This window comes from Drosophila nasuta, chromosome 2R (assembly GCF_023558535.2).
Source record: "Drosophila nasuta strain 15112-1781.00 chromosome 2R, ASM2355853v1, whole genome shotgun sequence".
Taxonomy (NCBI): Eukaryota; Metazoa; Arthropoda; class Insecta; order Diptera; family Drosophilidae; genus Drosophila; species Drosophila nasuta.
The window spans coordinates 247,328-269,626 of record NC_083456.1 but is presented as its reverse complement, the minus strand read 5'-3'; the positions used below and the strand labels follow the sequence as shown (position 1 = coordinate 269,626).

The following is a 22,299-nucleotide window of genomic DNA, read 5'->3' as shown; positions in this document are numbered from 1 at the left end:
TTTGAGTCATTCGTGCCGAAAAAATGTCAAAATTTTTAAAATTTCGAAAACGAAATTTTTTTTCGAAAAACTAAAAGATGGGCAAACGATTTTAAAGCGATTTCCGCAAAAAAATTTTTGAATTTTCGAAAAAAAAATTTTCTCATATTTTTGAAATTAAGGGTGGTCAAAAAAAATTTTTTCCTGGGCAAACGATTTAAAGCAATGGGCACCAATTTTTTTTAATATCTCAAATCACTGGACCCAGCTTCTCTGAGCTCAATAATTGTCTTATTCTGCGTTTTTCCGCACAATTGGCGCAATTTTGCATTTTTTTCAGAGAACCTCCCGTTTTCGAACACTGATTTGTGCTCTGCAGAGCTCTATAGGAAATAGAGAAAAGGGCCGTATGGAGCAATGTTTTGTAAATAACTTCCAAGTTTTTGATTCGATCGACACAAAATTTGCAGGGGTAATTTGCATCCGGGTTAGGAATTAATATGTCTTGTATACATTGTCTACAGCGTTCGCTCCCATTTCGCAATATTTGTAGCGCCGATGACGTTTGCAATGTGACTGCTGATGCACTTGCCCGCTACCGCAATGCACTGTGGCAGCAATTTAATGCTTAGCCAACAGTCAGTGCGGAGAAGGAGGGCGGTAGCAAGATCTGAGTGAGCCTTGGCCGGCTCAATCGTCGTCACGTCTGTGGTGATGTCACGGGCCCTTGGAATTCCTTTGGTGGAAGTTAGCTTGTTACCATCTTAAAATTCTTCCTTGAGTCGTGCATTATCCTGATGTCCTGATGCAGATGTCATATCTGCGTCCTTGGATACTTCATTGATGAGGCATTGTATTTTGTTCAAGTCAACAACCCTGTCGAAAGGGAATTTCTTCAAGATAAGGGTTCCCGTGGTTTGAGCCAAAGCCGTGCTTGTTGTATTGGGGCGGCAATAAGAGCTATTATATCCGCTAACCATAGGGTAGAATGGTGTTATAACTTTTTTGCCGGCAGGAAATGAATGCAAATGGCATAAGGAGGCATCTTCGACCCTATAAAGTATATATTATATATTCTTGATCAGCATCAACAGCCGAGACGAGCAGTGCCCGTATAAGCACCTAGACCCAGAGACTATAAGATATAGAGCTTTTCGACTGTTTGGCATATTTTTAAAAGTATTTTTGTGGTATATTTTCAAAATAATACCGCAAGATTTTGCTTTTATTCAAAATGGCTAGCGTGTGTCTCACAGTCGAACACAGTCGACTGTAGCTTTCATATTTGTAATGATAGGTGCGGATAGTATTAGATAAATATAGTGTATTTCAATGTATTTATCTTATATTAAAAATGTGTACTTGTTTATAATCTATTTAATGTGTGCAATGTGTATAATTTTTTTTGTGTGAAAGTTTGAGGGCGAAATCGTTTTACTGCTTTCTATGTCAAGCCGATTTGTCTAATATCAGAATTATGGAAAATCTTGCACGATATTGTCTTTATAGTCATATTCCTATATTCTTGTACCTACGGTTCTTAGCCGCGGATTCATTGCTTGGACTTGTTTGTTGAAGATTTTCTCCCATTGCTGTTAGCTGCACTCTCTGCTGAACTCTCTCTTTACAACTGATGTATATCTTTTTCACCCAATTGAACATATCGATGTTTAATATTTCGCATGAATAGTTAGGTATCGGAATTGGTCCTAACACACTTGGTTTGAGTGTCGATAGTATTTGAATGTTTTGCAACATTTGGAAGATGACACCTGTGTCAGTGTAGATTTCGAATTGGGCCTCTATAAGCCCTAGGGCCTAGCTCTAGGCAAATAGTTTAAGTTAAGTTAAGTTTCTTCCGTTGTGCACTACGAGTAATTTCGTATAGTCATGATTAAAGCCCATCCCTCAAACAATTTAGTAGAGATGAAAAATCGTTATTCACCTTCAATAGAATTCGTCCTGAGTCAATCTACTGAGTTAATGCTCTAAGGTCCGAAGGTCTCTTTTGTCGGCATCGTGCAGAGCTAAGCTTTTGACCTCTGGCCAATCGTCGACTTTCAGCTCGTATGTCGCCAAAACTAAATCATCGCTTTTTTAAGTTCATTTTTACTGTTGGTACGATTAAAAGTGACGACTTGCTTCTTTGCGGGATCGCGGGCCGCCTACTCACCTTTTAATGTCGTAACACTAGCGCTAACGTTTTTAGTGAATTCCTTGATTTTCGTCATTGCGATTAATCCGAGCTCAATAAAAAGTTTTGTTCACCTGTGGTATAGGGGTAGTGTGATTAGCTAGTGTAGTGTTCCTAACTGGAAGTAGGATCGCAACTCTAGCATTAAAATTACGCTTTTTATTCGAGTTTACTAAACATATATGGGCATTTCCACGGGTCGCGAACGTACATTCGCACGTTAAATTAAAAAAAATTGAAAACGAAAGTTTCCTGAAACTTTTTATGCTTTTCGATAGCATTTGTTTAGCTCTTTGATTAGTGTAAATTTTGGATCTTATCGAGATTTAATTTTCATAATATTGGCAAAAAACATGCGGTCGCATGTAATAAGTAATAAGTAATAAGTAATAAGTAATAAATAATAAGTAATAAGTACAATAATAAGTAATAAGTAATAAGTAATAAGTAATAAGTAATAAGTCATAAGTAATAAGTAATAAGTAATAAGTAATAAGTAATAAGTAATAAGTAATAAGTAATAAGTAATAAGTAATAAGTAATAAGTAATAAGTAATAAGTAATAAGTAATAAGTAATAAGTAATAAGTAATAAGTAATAAGTAATAAGTAATAAGTAATAAGTAATAAGTAATAAGTAATAAGTAATAAGTAGTAAGTAGTAAGTAATAAGTAATAAGTAATAAGTAATAAGTAATAAGTAATAAGTAATAATAATAAGGAAGTTGCGAAGTAATTCCACTGAATTGATTTACACCCGAGGTTGGTCTTTAAATCGGCTAAGCTCCAAAAAATAAATTTGTTTTTAAATTGGCAGCTACTTCCGTCCGAAAATGGCATAATTTTTTTAAAATTGCCATGTTGGTCTTTAATTTATTCAACAATTGTATTAATCAAAATGTACATATCTATTTTGCTGTGACTTAAGCTATCGCTTATTACTGCAAACGACATAAGTTTTTCACACATTCAAGCGACGCAATTAAAAATAAATACTTGCTTGTAGATAAAGTGCGTACTTTGAACTTCGTATTGACGCAGTAGCCTATGATTTTCCGCGAAATCCATTTGTATGGTGAGTTCACCAGGCTTGATGTTTTTTCTAGTGGATTCAAAATAATTTTGCTGATTTCGTCATACGGAAAAGTGTGTTTTTAAAAGTGGCAGCTGAACTTCTTATTCATGGAATAAATCTGAAAGCGGAGCAACAGAATACGTCAGCGTTATTCTGTTCTTCAAATTTTCTCTAGTGCACTGCAGTGCCATTTCACGATTTTATCCAATTTTTTCATTTATTGTAATGGAACAAATAGATTTTACTTCTGTTTCACAATTATCGCATGTGTTGGTCATACACATTTCGCTCTTAATATTGCAACAAGTTAATTCCAAAAAACTTTCGAACGTTTTGGGAAGAATCTTGATAACTGTTGCACAAGCATTCATTAGAAAATTAAAGTTGGCATGATAGACACATACACATACATTTTAGTCGAAAGTTGGACATGTTTAGGTCGATTTTCGAGAAATGTTGTCCGGCTTTCACGTTCTTCGATTAACTCCTTTTTGTACGTTTCGTAGGCTTCTGCTACGATTACCAACCTAAAACTCTTAGCAACTATTTCTCCATCAACAATGATAGTGCCCTTCTTGGCTGGCTTGGTAATAAAATGTCCTTTTTTCCTAATCCAAGTTAACCTTTTTAGCATTGTTGTTATTCACATTTTTTGGCTTTTCATACTTATTATATTAAACAATGGTTTAATAATCTCAATTTTTATACCCGCTACCCATAGGGTAGAAGGGTATTATAACTTTGTGCCGGCAGGAAATGTATGTAACAGGTAGAAGGAGGCATCTCCGACCCTATAAAGTATATATATTCTTGATCAGCGTCAACAGCCGAGACGATATAGCCATGTCCGTCTGTCCGTCTGTGTGTCTGTCCGTCCGTCCGTATGAACACCTAGATCTCAGAGACTATAAGAGATAGAGCTATAATTTTTTTTCGACAACATTTGTTATGTTTGCACGCAGATCAAGTTTGTTTCAAATTTTTGCCACGCCCACGTCCGCCCCCGCAAAACAAAAAAATCGAATAACAAGCGTAATTTTAAAGCTAGAGTTCCGAATTTTGGTATATATAATAACTACTATAGTAGTTATGATTTCTGAAAATTTGGTTGCGATCAGAGAAATATTTTTTTATGGGCAAAAACGCCTACTTACTAGGGGTCTTAGTTGCTTTGGCTGACAATCTGGTATATTGTGCCGTCTATGGTATATTTTGAATGCGGTACTATGTCGATATACCAAATATACCATTTGGTATATTTTTAGTATTTTTGCAGTACATTCGGTATATTTTGAGAAAATACCGCAAATTATATTTATTTTATTCAAAATGGGTAGCGGGTATCTCACAGTCGAGTACACTCGACTGTAGCTTTCTTACTTGTTTTTATTGAATCGGTTGGCAATGCTCGTTCAGCTTTTCTTATAGCCTTTCCCATAGTTTGTTAACAATGATACTCTTTCAGCTCTTCCTTGTTTTCAGCTTCTCTTTTCTTCTTTTCTCTATAATCTTTTAGCCCTTTACGTTCCTTTTCTTGCTGTTTTCTTCGGTCTAAGAACAATTTTTGTTGTTTGTCAATGTTAAGCGGCGTTTTCTCATTCTCTCAACTGCTTTTTCATGCTTTCATGCAACTTCTGTGGATAGTTTTTAACTTTATTAATATATCGGGTACGCTTTTCACTTGTTTTATCCAACTAAGAATTTGTAAATGCTTACGCTCGTTACTTTAAAAATAAATATAAAAAGATTGGTTAACGTAACCCCAACGATTTTTATACCCGCTACCCATAGGGTAGAAGGGTATTATAACTTTGTGCCGGCAGGAAATGTATGTAACAGGTAGAAGGAGGCATCTCCGACCCTATAAAGTATATGTCGGCGGCAAGGGTATGTCGGTCGGCGACAAGGGTATGTTATCCACCTTGATGCTTTTATTGATTTACGCAGCTGCACAGCGAGTTCCGTTTGGTTCGAATACCCAAGCTCAACTGACTATTGCATACGCACTCACGTCATAAACTCACTCAAGTCGAGCGTATACAGCCATCTCTGTCTTACTCAAGACTCTTGGTATCTTACCATCGAACCTCACTCAGCAGCAGAGCGTCTCTGCCTCTGCTGCCGTGCTTTCGCTCAATATCAACGAGTCAAGCAGAAGCAGGAAATTCCCCGAATTCCCAAATTACCAGAATGCTACATTTACTGGGAATCACACTGCGACATATATATATTCTTGATCAGCGTCAACAGCCGAGACGATATAGCCATGTCCGTCTGTGTGTCTGTGCGTATGAAACACTGGATCTCAGAGACTATAAGAGATTGAGCTATTATTTTTTTCGACAGCATTTGTTGTTTGCACGCAGATCAAGTTTGTTTCAAATTTTTGCCACGCCCACTTCCGCCCCCGCAAATCAAAAAAATAGAATAACAAGCGTAATTAAAAAGCTAGAGTTTAGTATATACAATAATAACTATAGTAGTTATAGTTCCTGAAAATTTGGTTGCGATCACATAAAAAATTTTCGATGTTAATAGAGAAATACTTTTGTATGGGCAATAACGCCTACTTACTAAGGGTCTCAGTTGCTTTGGCCGTCAATACCAAATATATTGGTACATTTTTAGTATTTTTGTAGTATGTTCGGTATATTTTGAGAATAATATTGCTTTTATTCAAAATGGGTAGAGGGAATCTCACAGTCGAGCACACTTGACTGTAGCTTTCTTGCTTGTTTTTTGATTGCCTAATACCGTATATGCGGAAAATGGATCCGATGAAAAAATTATTATGCAGAATGGAAATACAGAAAACCATTTTTAATTTTTCCTTCGACAATAGTTCTGACTCTGATATTACTAAATCGTAATATAATTTAATACTAATAGAATGTAACATAACTATAATACATACTATACATAATAAATATAACTGAAATATATGAGAAACTAACCTCAATGCAATTATTAATTTTTGGCAAGGCGGTATGGGTTGTACCCACGGTTGCCACTTCAAAAAAATTTTGTGTACCAAAATTTTGAAAAAATGAACCAATTTTAGCAAAAATTTACCACCAATTTTTTTTGGTATTTTTTATAACTATATTTTGTTAACGTTTTTTTTTAAATTATCTTTTATTATTTCATATTTCATTTTTTCAGTATAGTATTTACTACATATATAAAAGAAAACAAAAACAGAACTTTTATTTAATCAATTATACTTTTCAAACAGAAAGAAAGAAAAACCAGAACTTTCACTTGAATAATAATATACCAAATTTTAAACTATCTTAGTTAATTTTTAAAAATGAACAGTCTTTTGTAGACCAAACATAGTGAAGATCTTTACAATCAATCAATTCCTTGCAATACATTATGTTATTTAGTGTCTTAAATTCTAATTTATTTGGTAATACAGGATCACCATTGTATAAATTTTCAAAGGTTTTCATTAGTGGTACTATGGAAAGTTCTTTCCCTTAGTAATTTGGCTGAATCATAAATTGTGATTCACAATATATAACTGTTTACGTAGTGAAGGACCTTACATTGGCGCATACATATTTTCTCAATTGACACAAAACATCGCAAATCGACTGTATGCGATATTTTCCAGTGCTAGTCATGGTTCAATTTCGAACTGATACAAAATTTATGTCTGGTGGAAGAGAGCCATTTGTTAAAAAAAACTTAAAATTTTATGAAAAATTTAAATACTAGACTAGGCATATTGTAAATGTACCAATATGAAAAAAGTGATCCAAAGTGATCCAACTCAAAAAAATTTACCAGTTTGTTCAAAAGATTCTTGACCAACCGTAAGCTGGTCACACTAAAAGTGTTTCGCTCGCTGCTTTTTATGTTCTCTTTCCTTTTGATTTTTGACATAGAACGGACAAGTTGTATCTTAAAACAAGTGAAGAAATATAACCAAACATAAAACATATAACAAACACTCGTGTTATTATTTAATTGAATTGAATCTGGGAAGCCTTTTTACAACAAAGCCTTTTCAACAAACAAGACATCGTCATTCTGGTTAACTATTCTCTGGACATCAATTAATTACTGCTGCATACCGAGCTTCTATCAATTTAACACAAGACAACACATCTACATATGTTATTTCATTGATTCTAACAGGCGACTCAATTCTTGAGTTCCCTATGGGGATCTTGCTCTGCAAATTCTTGTGCTTTTCATCTTGTACTAATTTTGTTCTAGTCTAGTCACAATTTTTATTTTCTTCACAACAATAGGCACTGTTTTAAATTATTCATGAATTAATTTTCTTTCTTCAATTTTTGTATTATTTTGTAATTAATTGCTGTCTCCCAGATAACTACGTATGTATATATATTAGACTATGGTAAATGTGGAATATTAGATATACATATATGTGTATATTTTCAATATTAATTAAATAAGTGAAAGTATATTCTATATTTGATAAATAATGCATGCGCATGCCTGCCTAATTCAATGCAAGAATCGCAAAACCATTGGTTATAATTGTAATAGGTTGAAAAGATACCAGATATTGTCAGCCAAAGCTACTAAGACCCGTATAAACAAATGTCTTAAATAACTTCAACATTTTTTATCCGATCGACCTTACTTGTTTTTCGATTTTTATTGACTTGCGGAGGCGGAAGTGGGGGTGACAAAAATGAGAAACGAACCTGATCTGCGTACAAACATAACAAATGCTGTTGAAAAAATTATATCTATATCTTTTAAAGTTTCTGAGATGGGCGGACAGACGAACATGGATATATCTCGGCTGTGTTGACGCTGATCAAGAATATATATACTTTTTGGGTCGGAGATGCCTCCTTCTGTTTGTAACGTACATTTCCTGTCGGCACAAAGTTATACACCCTATCTGTAGCGGATGTAAATAAACTTTTAAATTTCAAAAGTTGTCTACCTAAAATTTTTTGTTTTTCCACCCTTTTGACTTTTGATAATCAACCCAAATAGTCCAGTAGACCTCTAAACGACAGGTCAGGCCATGCTGCACATACAATCTCAGCTCAGGGCTCAATTTAAAATGAGTTAACACGTGCAAGATTTAGGTAACCGAAAAGAAATCAAAGTCAAACTTCAGTCACCGATGCATTCTACATTAGCAATTCGGCATAGGTATCCATTGGGTACAAACTGCTCGGTGGCCTTGCACAATGATGGAGTCGGGACGAAAGCAGAACCATCCGACTTAGGGCTAATTTATTACAAATATAAAAACAATATAACATACAAAGAATTAAACATATATAATATAATATAATAAAAATACCAACAAAAGTAATTGAAAGTAATGATTTGTATGTGTAAACGTTTACTGCTGTAAAAAGACTATAAAAATGCAACAAAAAGAGCTGATTCCAGAGATAGAGTGATAAATAGAGGGAGAGACAAGAGGCGCGCAGATACTGTACTCACACATTATAAAAACCGCTTCTTAGTGTGCCCCTCCTAAATGAAATGTATGGGATAGATTTACGTTAGAGTTTAATTAACGAATGAATGGCTTTTGGCGCAAAATTTGATAGGTGTGTATGTATATATTTACATATATAGTTTATTAATAATATTGATATTTGCTTATGAGTTAATATTAATTACGCATATACTTAAAAGAATTTTGTTTTAATTTTTCAGATTAATCAGCTAAGTGATGTTCTCCTAACCAAACTGGAAAATCCGTCATTGTATACAAATAAAAAAAAATATACAAATTTAAATCAAGAACTTTGCAAGTTTGCTGCAATTATACGGATGCCTTTTAATACAAAAAGTCTTTGGATTGCACTACACAGGTTTGTTTTTATTTTTTTATTTTTTTGAAACAAGTGGTTTGTATTTTAATGCACAAATTTCGCTCTGCAGATTTTTTTTAAATTTAAATTTGTTTACATTTAAATATTAAAATGAAGCCGTAATTCTTGTTTGCAAACACTATTTAAAATTTTAATTAAAAAAAATTTAAATTTTAAAAAATAAATACAATTTTGTAAAATCAGATAATAATACAATTGGGCAATTATCTGATATCGATGAGACATTTGAACGCACTCAAACTGAAAGAAGTAAGAAAGCTACAGTCGAATGTTCTCGATTGTGAGATACCCGCTTCCCATTTTGAGTAAAATAAAAATATTGCGGTAATATTCTCAAAATTTACAAAAACAATATACCACAAAATATTAAAAATTGAAAAACATTCCCGACATCGAATTTTAAAATGAACAGGAGAAGTCCTGGGGTACTTAATGCACCGCTTGACTGCTCTATGGTCGCATTATGCTGTTGCGAATGATATGTGTGTTTTGCTTCAAGAGTTAAAGCATCTATCTATTATATGGTTAGTGCTAAAAATTCGTCCGCACACAACCTTTAACGTCGAAAAACGATCACGCACTGACGAAAACTTTTACCGACGAGACTACCTTGTATAATTGTGTCACGACTTTGTTTAATTGTATTATGGACGAGACTACCTTGTATAATTCTATCATGGGCCATGATTCATTGCCCTGCGTTCGCAGTTCGAATGAGCCGAAGAGGCTCTGGGGCTCTAATCGCAGTGCTCGGCTTTTCTGGAGTTGCAATCATAATGTTCAATATAATATTGAAGTTATCGATTTATGGTTACTGCAAAAATTTAACAAATTGCAACTACACGAGTACATATGATTTCGTTTACTCCTAGTACTCTTAGTATTGCGACATGAACTTCTGTAATAAATTGCAGACTTAGTAAAGTTTCGTCTTTTTAATAAAAATATTACGTTTTCCGAGAAATGTTCTACAATATCTCACAATCGGACAGACTCCAAACTCACTAATTTTTTATTGAATTATAGTTTAAATTATATATTTGTAATTATGTTAAATTAACACTAAATAAAAAATACATTGTTTATCTTGTAATACTTAGTAATAATTAGTAGGACTCAAAATACGTTGGTCCAGGTATAGTTCAATGACTTAGAACGGCGAAAATTGTTCGTGGGTTGAAGTTTGGTGATTTCCCAAATCAGGTATAAGGTATAGGGTATTTATATATATATATAAGGGAAACAGGACCTGTCTTCGAAAGTGTATTCTTACATTTTCGATTATATCCGACTCTCTACACGTCTGAAAACCTATTTTCAGAGAATATGAAAGTTTGATATGCAATGGGGTCGTAGTTTTTTCTTTTGCCTGATTCATACATTTTCAATTGGCAACAAGTTATACATTTTTTTAGCCTATGGGTAATTTATAAAATTGTATACTATAAATATTCTTATTCTGCATATCTGTATGTATGTAGAAGAATCATTTAAATCAATGTTTTCCATTTTGAATTTTAAGCTTTGGTAAAAGCGTAGCGAGTCGCCAATGTCTCCTTTTTCGTCTTCTTCTTTACTGACGCTTTGAGAACAATCGCGACACGCTCAGCCCGTATAGCCGTCCCGCTCGGACCTCGTCTTTACCAATCCACCATCCTTTTTCCTCACATTTTATTTAGCGTTTCTTAACACTAACAATGTTCTTAACATTTACTTTACTAATCTAATTATGCTAATTTAACAGTCATAGGAATTCAAACTTTACATTTTAACTGTCTGTTCCACGACACGGCCTTCCTGACTCTCACACGACCTCGTGTGCATTATCAAATTTAAGCATTAAGTTTGGCACCATGTCTTATATTTCTTATTAAACTTCAATTTTACTTACTGTACTTATTTTACACTTCAAGTGACAGCTTCAGTAGAAACTCGCCCATTTGGCTACCGAGTTTATCATTACATGGTTCTCGGGCTCTTGCCGCCACTCTGCGAAGCTGTGCACCTGCAGTGCCTTGACCTTTCACTTGATCAACTATCCGCCACAAACAATTTCATTAACTTGAACATTGCTGCTTGGACCAGCCCCCATGTAAGATGTTCCCTGCACCCTCGGTGGCAGAGATGGTCAGATGATCTACGTCTTTTTCACCTGTCTGATGGCTTACGTCTCTTTCAACGTTGTCATCATCTTCAATCATTTCAGACTTAATACACTCATCCGGCATTTTCTGCAAGCTTTCGTGCGCATACTTGTATGTTCTTTTATTTATCAATGACTTCAGCAGATATCTGTCACCTTCCAACAACTCAATCACCACAAATGGCCCTTTGAACTTTGGGTCGAGTTTAGTCTGATTCACATTTTAATAAGACATGATCGCCAACCTTGTGCTTCACAATTTTCGCCTTATTGAAATCAACTCTCCTTTTCTCGTACACTGCAGTTTTATCGATATTTTCTATGGCTCGTGCTCGCGCATCATTAAAATCAACTTCGCTCTCTTCATTTAAAGGTACCTAGTTGTATCGCCTCTTTGCCTATTAACAGTTCTAGTGGGCTGAATTTAGTTACACGATTACTTGTGCAGTTCATGGCAAGCTGCACATCTTTCAATGCATCCTGCCATGAACGCTCCCCTGTTTCTACAGCCGTCAGCATTCCTTTCAACGTGCTCATGACACGCTCCACCTGTCCATTAGCTCGACTAGCGCATGTGGCTATTAAATGCAACTCGATTTTATTTGACATACAGAATTCACGAAATTTACTACTTGCAAAACTTCTGCTTTGGTCTGCAAATATGCGATTGGGTACTTCAAAAAGTGATATGCTTGATTTCACTGCTTTGATACAATTTTCTGTATCCAAATTAAGGGTATGATACAAATAAACAAACTTAGTAAATCGATCAATCTGTACTATCACATAATCTTTCATATCGTTTTTTGCCGCTTAATTTACCGCTAATGTCTATATGTATAGCATGCCACGGAATTTTTACTTTGGGAATAGGATGCATTTCCAATTGCACCTTGTCTGACGTTGGCTTGGAAATCTTACATGTTATGCAATTTTCAACAAACTTTTGGGTGTATTTCGACATATTTTCAAACCAATATTGCTCATAAACTTTGTCAAGGGTCTTCTGCCAACCAAGATGCATTATGGTCTCGTGGACATTGTTAATGACGGACCATCGAAAGGCGCGAGGAATAACAGGCAAACAGCGAGTTTTGCCATTTCTTTGTATATTGCGGTATAATAGTCCGCTTCTCATCTCATAAGTTTTTTCTAAATCATCTGACATTTCACCTGAATTTAGCTGTGCCACAATACCAACTATATCTTGACCGCGTTGTTGTTCAGTAATTAGCTAATTGTCTGTAATTTCGGCTAAGTCTACTCGCACCTCTGTTTCTTTATTTACGTCCATAGATTTCCTTGGAATTGGATTACTGGACAGGAAATCTGCATGTGCCATCTGGCTTCCCTTGCGGTACTCAACATCGAAATCAAATGATTGTAAATAAGCCCACCAACGGTATACTCTGGACGTTAATTCGATTTTGGTGCGACTTGCCTTTAGTGAGTTACAATCTGTATGGACAACAAATTTCCTACAATGCACTATGGGCAAAAAGTCCCGAATTGCGGCATTTTTACCATTTTTGAAGATAGAAACATGAAACTTTGTACATATACCTTAAAAATAAAGATCGAATTTCGGATTTTTTATTTTTTCAATTGGACCACGCCTTCCTTCCCGCCCACCTTACCATGAGGTTATAATTTTCGATTTTTTCCAAAAAATTTATTTTAAAATATTTTAATGTAATATATTTAATAAAATTAAACTAAATTTATTAAATTAATATATTTTTAGCAAATTCGCATTTTAAATTTGATTTGGATCCATGCTAAATTAAATCAAAAATTAATTAGAGCCCAATATTATGTTTTGTGACTCCATACTTTGGTACCCAGTTAATAATTTATTCTTCACAAAGCTCTTCCTCTAACTCAAGGGAACTTTGCCTGAAAATTTCGAGTTCATTATCTCCGCCTTCTACTAGTACTTTATGCAAAATTTGAGACATTGGATACCACTTATAAGTATTAACGTATAAGTACATCAAGTACCTACTTTAACTTTTGATGGGCATACCTCAAACTCACATTATGTAGCAATTAAAATTATATAAACACTTTTCAAAACGTCATGCAACAATAGCATTGACTTTTCTGTTTCATAGACTAGTTTAAATGCTAATTTTCACTTTAAACTTGGTTCTGCCTCTGTATACGTCAATCGTTTACGACCAGGCTTTTCGCGTGGAACATCATCTTAAGAAACTCAATTATGAACGAGGATTCAAGCCATTGCGCAGGCTTTTCTGTTGCATTTTCGTAAATTAGTGTTATTCAATCCGAAAAACTGAATAAGCTTATTTTTTATTAAGATTTGCTGAACATCACTTAATTCATTTTCATCGATATTTTGCAAAACAAACTGCTTCACAGCAGTTGGCGGTTGTTGTTGCCCCAAAAATCAAACAACGTTGCAAAACAAGACGTAAATACAACTGCAACATTGAGTTTTGCAGTAAATTGGGCAAAAATGTTAATCACTATTTGATTGTTAACTATTTAGTTAACAAAATTCAGCTTTAATATTGCCTCGACCGGCCTAGACGCATTAGTCATACTCCACAGAAACACAAATACATTTGTTACCAGGGACCTAAAAACATACCAACAACACATAGCATGATTGGACAAAATATCACATGTACTAAAAATTTAGTGCCAATAATTAATATTACATACCTTAACGATTAAATTCCATATTGAAGCTTTTTTGTTTGATTTAATATTTGAATATAAAATTGACAGAAAAAATCACAAATTTTCCCCACCATTTTTTTTTTTAGAGTGTCCAGACCATAGTCTTTAAATATGGGCGAATAACAAATTACCAACGAAGTCTAAATTTTTTTAAAAATATGTTTCAGTATTCTTGAAGTATTCTAATTCAAAAAATAAAGTCAATTTAATAATACCGAACACAAAAAAAAATGTAAAAATGCCGCACTTTGCGACTTTTTGCCCATAGTGCAATGCAGATAGTGGCTGAAATGTTTAACAGCATTGTACACCGCCAGCGTTTCCAACTCATAAGAATGATATTTGGATTTGCTGCAGTAGTACACTTACTGTAATACTCTACCACCCTACACTTGCCATCAATTTTATGCACCATCATCGCACCATCTGCACTAGCATCAGTGTGAAGTTCTATTGGGTAGTTTGGATCAAATATAACCAGTATTGGTTCTCTGGTCAATGCTTCAATGATATTTTGGCGTATCTGTTTGGATCAAATATAACCAGTATTGGTTCTCTGGTCAATACTTGAATGATATTTTGGCGTATCTGTTCGTACTCCTTGTTCCAAATGAAATTACTATTTTTAGATGTTAACTTATATAACGGTTTCATTTTCTCAGAGAAACGTGATACGAACTGCCGAAAGTAAGATGCTAAATCTATAAATTGTCTGAGTTGGGTAACTGAATTTGGCTTAGATAATGCTAATAAGGCTTCTATTTTTCTAGCGTTGGGTTTAATTTCACCATTTTCGATAAAATACCCAAGATATTCAATTTCGGTTTGGAGAAATACACACTTTTTAATATTGAAAGAAAATCCTGCACTTGATAGAGCTTTTAACACGATGTTTAATCTTTCATAGACTTCTTCCTTTGAGCTTCCAACAATCAAAACGTCATCTATGTAAACTACCGCGTATGAATATGCAAGTTCACCTAATGCTTGTATAATTGATCGCTGAAAAATGGCAACGAACTCAAATTGTCCATCTGGTGTCACAAACGCAGTTCTTTCAATTGATTCAGCCTCTATAGGTATTTGATGAAAGCCACTAGCCATATCTAGGCTCGAAAAGAATTTGCCATCACGCAGTCTGTTAATTTGGTCTGAAATTAGTGGCAATGGATATTTGTCTGACACTGTGTTAGCATTTTGCTCCCTGTTGTCTATACAAAGTCTATCACTGCCATCTTTCTTTTTTACTAGAAGCATTGGACTAGCAAAAGGCGAGCTACTTGGGCGAATCACTTTAGCATCTAACATCTGCCTTATTTTTACTCTGACAAGCTTCTTTTCATCGTCACTGAGTCTGTACGGGAGTCTCTGAACTGTCTTATTGTTATCTAATAAACGAATTTTTAATGCGCCAGTTGTGACACATCTTTGCGATATTCTTCTTTTGATTTACCTGCTCATTTAAATCAACGTTCTTATTAATAGACTTAGCCATAGTGTTTGCTGCGGATTTGTGAACTACACTAACAGTTTTAGTTTTAAATAAACTTAGCTTGTATTGTAATGCCAAAATAATTTTGTAATATTTCCTGACCAATCATTATGTCATATTTAAGATAGTCATTGTTTACAACATGAAATAATATTTCTAGTTAAAATTCAGAAATTTTAACTGTGGCTAGAATTTGCACGTTACTTTTAACAATATTTTCTCCTATGCCTCTTAAGATTACCATATTAGTAATTCTTTTGCCAGCAATTCTGTTACTTAATTTATCCATAATCAATAAGCAGTTTGCTCCTGAATCGAAGAAAAATTGGAACGGCTCACCATTTTGAAACATCACTCCCTGCGGGTTTGACACAGCACATACATACGTCGACTCTCTTAACGTTACTGTCTTTTGCTGTAGCTGCATAATTGGTACATGTAGATGCAATGTGTCCTACATTGCCACATTTGTAGCAGGTAACGCCTGATCTGTCGCCTCCAGTCACCGGTTTGCCATATGGTTGTTTTGCTTTAGTTTCGGTTTTCTCTTCTGCGATCCTATTACGACATTCTCGCATCTTCTGCCCAGGCTTGCCACAATGATGACATTTAACTGGAGTTTCCCTTTTCTGCTTCTTTGACTCTGATCCAAGATCCACACCTGAATATTCGATTCGCTTTCCGAATGTATAAGCCTGTAATTGCTGCTGCAATTCGCTGCGCGTTTTAATGGTCTTTGTGTACAGGAGACTCTGTAGTCTTGTGTCAATTTGCGATGCGTGTGCCATCACGAGCTACACTGCGACTTCTTCAGCTGTCATCGAGCTCAATTTCGTCATCAAAGACGTCACAAGACGACTACAGTAGACAGATAAGCACTCGTTTGCATTCGGGCGTCAGTTTAACATGTTAAATAAAATGGCGGCTGGCGTCTCTACGCTTTCATATCTCTGCATGAATAGTTCTTCAAATTGTGACCAAGTCATTCCCGCAAAGCAAATTTGCGACAGCCATTGCGACGCACTTCCAATAAGATATTTACTTAGAGTCATCACCGATGCATTGCAATACACCGCCCTTTAATGGATGCTCAGTCAGGATCATATTCCCAGTTTTGCACCACGCTGCCGCGTCAGCACCAGAAGCTTCGGGGTTAAACGTAGGCAGCGTCACAGAAGTTTCGTGCACTGTTGTTGTTGTAGTGTTAACCAGTGTCTGCATGGCCTTCAGCAATTCCAAAAAATTGTTATTTTGTGCTTCCAACACCCGTAGCACGTTTTCAGGATGCTGTGGCTGTGGCGATCCCACTTCTGATGTAGAAGAATCAATTAAATCAATGTTTTCCATTTTGATTTTTAAGCTTTGGTAAAAGCGTAGCGAGTCGCCAATGTCTCCTTTTTCGTCTTCTTCTTTATTGACGCTTTAAGAACAATCGCGCCACGCTCAGCCCGTATAGCCGTCCCGCTCGGACCTTCACCAATCAACCATTATTTATTTATTTTATTAGGTGGCACTACAACCCATTTCGGGTTTTGGCCGACCTCAGCGTCTCCCTCCAGGCGCCTCTGCTCTTTGCGCGCCTCCTCCAATTGGAAATTCCCAGCAGATTAAGGTCCTGCTCTACTTGGTCCTTCCAACGAAGATTTGGTCGTCCCCTTCGTCGTCGCCCGTAGTCGACTCTCGCTTCGAATACCTTCTGAGCTGGAGATTCTTCATCCATACGCACAACGTGTCCGAGCCAGCGCAGACGTTGTATCGTGATGCGCCGGACCACGTCCACGTCGTCGTACAACTCGTACAGCTCGTGGTTCATCCGAATGCGAAAGTCGTCCCCAATCCGAACGGGACCGAAGATCTTGCGAAGAATTTTCCTCTCGAACACTCCAAGCGCTGCTGCATCTGTCATTGACACTACCCATGCTTCTGCGCCATATAAGAGCACGGGTAGGATGAGTGTCTTGTAGAGTGCTAATTTTGTTCGGCGAGAGGGTCTCTATTGCACATTTGCCTACTCAGACCAAAGTAGCACCTATTGGCAAGTGTGATTCTTCGCTTGATCTCCAGGCTGACGTCATTTTTGGTGTTGATGGCAGTGCCAAGGTATGTGAACTCCTTGACCACTTCGAACATATAGTTGTCTGCTACCACCTGGGAGTCTAGTCGCCGCGCCTCCCTGCTTGTCGACAGCATATACTTCGTCTTGCCCTCGTTTACCGCCAAACCCACTTTTGCTGACTCTTTTTCGATAGCGGAAAATGCAGCAGTGACATCACGCTTGCTGCGGCCAATGATGTCAATATCATCCGCGTAAGCAAGGAGCTGGACACTTTTATAAAATATAGTGCCAGCACGATGCACACCGGCTTTCCGCAAGACCCCTTCCATCACAAAGTTGAAGAGGTTGCACGACAGGGGGTCGCCTTGTCTGAAACCTCGAACGGTATTGAAAGGTTCGGAGAGGTTCGTTCCTACCTTGACAGAGCTGATGGTGCTGCTCAATGTCATCCTGCAAAGACGTATCAGCTTTGCAGGAATACCGAACTCAGACATGGTGGCATATAGGCGTTCTCGTGTCGGACTATCGAATGCAGCTTTGTAATCGACAAAGAGATGGTGTGTGTCAATTCCATTTTCGTGGGTTTTCTCAAGGATTTGGCGCAATGTGAAGATCTGGTCTATGGTGGATTTGCCAGGTCTGAAGCCGCACTGATAAGGTCCGATCAGTGTGCTGGTATACGGCTTCAGTCGTTCACATATTACGCTCGATAGGACCTTATATGAGATGGCAATCAGGCTAATTCCCCGGTAGTTGGTGCATATCGTCGGGTCGCCTTTCTTCAGCACAGGACAAAGGACGCTGAGATTCCAATCGTTGGGCATGCTTTCTTCTAGCCATATTCTGCAGAAGAGCTGATGCATGCACCTTATCAGCTCTTCGCCGCCGGCCTTAAACAACTCTGCAGGCAGTCCATCAGCACCGGCTGCTTTGTTGTTTTGAGTCGCATAATAGCAACTCGGACCTCGTCATGGCTAGGTAGTGGTATATCCACATTGTCGTCGATTGGTGGTATCGGGTTGCTTCCTCCAATGGCGGGATTGGTGCCGTCATCGCCTGCTAGCAGCTTGGAGAAATGCGCCCTCCATAACCTCAGCGTGCACTGCGTATCTGTAACCAGATTCCCGTTTTCATCCCGACAGTTAGATGCTCCGGTCTTGAAACCATGTGTCAGACGGTTGACTTGTTGGTAAAATTTTCGAGCATCATTTCTGTCCTGCAACACCTCGAGTTCCTCGCACTCTCGCTTTTCTTTCTCCCGTTTTTTCCGTCTAAAAAGCCGCCTCTCTTCCTTCCTTTTCTCCCTGTAACGTTCACACGTAGCTCGCGTTGCGCCAGACTGCAGCGTTCTTCTGTAGGCGGCGTTTTTTGCCGCAGCTGCGACGCGACACTCCTCGTCATACCATTGGTTCCGTGTGGGTGGGCGCTTGAACCCAATGGCTGTTTCAGCGGCAGCTCGCATGGAGTGGGATATGTGCGCCCAGAGTCCGCCGGCGTCAACAGGAAGAGGGGTTGGTTGGTGGAGCAGTTCCGAGAGGTGAGTGGAGTAGGCTGTTGCTGTCCGTTGTGATCGCAGCCTAGTGACGTCAAGCTTTCGTTGCGTGATGGGGCGTACGTTTTTCGCTCGGCATAGCCGCATGCGTATCTTGGCTGCGACAAGATAGTGGTCCGAGTCTATGTTGACTCCACGGAACGTACGCACGTCCATCACGCTTGAGGCATGCCTTCCGTCTATCACAACATGATCAATCTGGTTGCGCGTTTTCTGATCAGGGGACAGCCATGTGGCCTTGTGGATGTCGAGGTGCCGAAATCTGGTGCTACTCACTACCATGTTTCGCGCCGCGGCGAAGTCAATCAGCCTGAAACCGTTGTTCGAGGTGGTCTCGTGGAGGCTGAATTGACCGACGGTGCGGTCAAAGATGCGTTCGCGCCCAACCTTTGCGTTGAAGTCCCCGAGGATGATCTTCACGTCGTGGTTTGGGCAGCGGTCGTATGTGTCCTCGAGTCTCGCGTAGAATGCATCCTTAGCAGCATCGTCCTTCTCCTCCGTCGGGGCGTGCGCGCAAATTATGCTAAGATTAAAAAAATCTAGCTTTGACGCGGATTGTAGCCAGCCGTTCACTCACTGGGGTGAAATTGGAGACGTGGTGGCGAAGTCTCCAGCTTACTACAAATCCGCATCCAAATTCGCGCCTCTCCGCATGGCAGCTGTAGTAAATATCACAGTTTGCTCGCTTGGAACAACCTTGTCCTGTCCATCTCATTTCCTGGATGGCGGTAATGTCAGCCTTTAATTTCTCGAGGGCATCCGCCAGTTGGATAGAGGCACCTTCCCAATTAAGGGTTCGGACATTCCAGGTGCATATCCTTAAATCGTAGTCCTTTTTCATTTTGCGGTGGTCGTCAACATAAGGGGGGATCCTTTCCGAGGCTTTCGCTTTGGTTTTCCTTGGGCTTCTTCTTTTTTCCGAGGCGGGTTCCAAACCCTGCGCTCAACCATTTACCGTCCGGATGACTCGCTGCACACATTAGCTCGCTATCTAGCGGATGCTAAGATAGCTACCCAGGAGGTGCCACGAGGAGGCTGTGTGTCAACTTGCAATCATTCGTAGACAGAGATCGCACTGGCGGCCACCAAGTTGACCGCAATCAGAAACTTTACTCTGTACGAATGAAAGCCATCCCATCCAATCAACCATCCTTTTCCTTTTTCCTCATATTTTTATTTAGCGTTTCTTAACACTAACAATGTTCTTAACATTTACATTACTAATCTAATTATGCTAATTTAACAGTCATAGGAATTCAAACTTTACATTTTAACTGTCTGTTCCACGACATGTACATTGAGCAAAATCGCAGGTGCAAAATTATTACAAGCGATTACATAATCGATAAATTAATCTTAAATCTTTTCAGTGCAGAAAATATATAACATTGCTTAATCGTTGACTACAAAATATACCAGATTGTCAACCAATGGTCCCAATGCCCAATATTTTTGCATAAACTAGAAAAATGAACCTACAGACTTGAAACTTGGGACACTACATAGTTATATATATGCATATATGTATGTATATGCATTGCAATGCAATTAACCCACTACCACCACCGGATTTTGCAATATTGTGTTTCTATTTTAGACCTAACCCCGGGTACTCCACCAACTGAGCGTTTCCTGACGTTCACTGACAGATAATGCTCAAAGGAAAATTTCTGTGTAAATGGAAATAAATACATATAATCAACACAAGAATATATATATACTTTGCGACTCTGATTAGCCTAGATCATTGATTAATCTGTACCAATGTAAATACAATTCATACAGAAGAAAATATACAAGATTGTTAACCAAAGCAATTAAAGTCCGACAGCTGCATCCATTCCGTATAAAATTATTTTTTAAATATCTTTTCAATTTTGAGGAATCATAAAAAAAAGTCGAGATCGACATGAACAAAGTTTTGTCAAGTTTGCCCCCTTTTTGACAAGTTAAGTTAGTTGATTGCAAATGAAAAGCCTTGCTCAATGAAGTCTTACATGTTTAAACAGTGGACTGAAAAATTAAAAAAGAAAACAAATATTCGTATACAATATCTGATATTTTTTATGTGTCTTTTTTTCTTTAGTTTGGGAACCAGTTGGATTGCGTATCGAATATCTAATAACCACCTTTCATTGATAAAGCTCCTCGCTCATCTCTTTGATATCTGTGGCTGATTTAAGTGTAAAAATCATAATCATAATCATAATTGAATGAATCGAGCGCCTTTTTATGGTGGAGCAGATGTCCATAATTATTATTTATAAATAAATAAACATATGTAGATGTAGTTAAGTTTGTTAAGCGTAATTTAGCGGTTGTGGCTAACTCTAAGTATTTCATCTATCCATGTCGATCGTAATATAAATGAATTTTAATAACAATTTAAAAATAAATAAATAAACATGCATATGAAATGAATCCACGCCAGAAAAGTGTCGTTGTATTTATGAGTAAGTAAGAAAGTTATAGTCGAGTGTGTTCTTTAAAAACTTATACAACTTTTATCTGATCGCAACCAAATTTGAAAATAATAAATTCTAGTTTCTTTCGAGTGTGCTCGACTATAAGATAATTTTTAATTTTAAAAGTGGTCAATCTAAAATTTTTGTTTTGACACCTTTCCGACTTTTGATGACCAACCGAATGGCATTGAACATGCCGTAACCGTGACTGCCGTACAGTCCAGTAGACCACTTGATGGCATGACGAACATAATTCCCTAACGTGGTCAAGTACTATCATGTGTACTACGTAAACACAACTGGGAAATTCATATCAGTGGGACCCAAAATAAGCACGATAGGTGCATGCTGCTACTCATTTACGGCATCTTCAAAATACATCGAAGGAAGGAATATAAGCATTTCAATGTTTCAATTGCCATCAGCGGATAGATGAGGGCAAGGACGGTTCCCTCGAGTCGCCTCAGTAAGGAAGGAGTTAACACAAGCATAAGATTTAGGTAACCGAAAAGATGTCAAAATACATAGCAGTGGCGTAAACTATTACCATAAACTTCAATTCAGCAATTCTGTATAGGTATCAAATGCGCAATGATGGAGTTGGGACAAAAGCAGAACCGTCTGACTTAAACTTATATAATCAATAAAAAAACCAACAAAAGTAATTAAAGTATGATTCGTATGTATGTGTAAATGTTTGCTGTTGTAAGAAGGCAAGAAAAATCTTAAAATAAAAGCAATGTGTAGATTTCATTATCGATATTCATTTTTAAAGGAGGACAAATTTGTATT

The 22,299-nt window shown here is 37.2% G+C and overlaps 1 protein-coding gene across 1 annotated transcript in view; it reads left to right on the top strand.

Annotated features, from left to right (window-relative positions):
- LOC132787723 (uncharacterized) overlaps positions 1 to 21,274 on the top strand; it is a 78,857-nt gene extending 57,583 nt beyond the window's left edge. The window contains exons 7-8 of the mRNA XM_060795002.1: positions 8,915 to 9,072; positions 21,129 to 21,274. Coding sequence (XP_060650985.1) covers positions 8,915 to 9,072; positions 21,129 to 21,219 — 249 coding nt within the window. The 3' untranslated portion in view covers positions 21,220 to 21,274. The remainder of the gene's footprint in view (positions 1 to 8,914; positions 9,073 to 21,128) is intronic.
- The last annotated feature ends 1,025 nt before the right edge of the window (positions 21,275 to 22,299 follow it).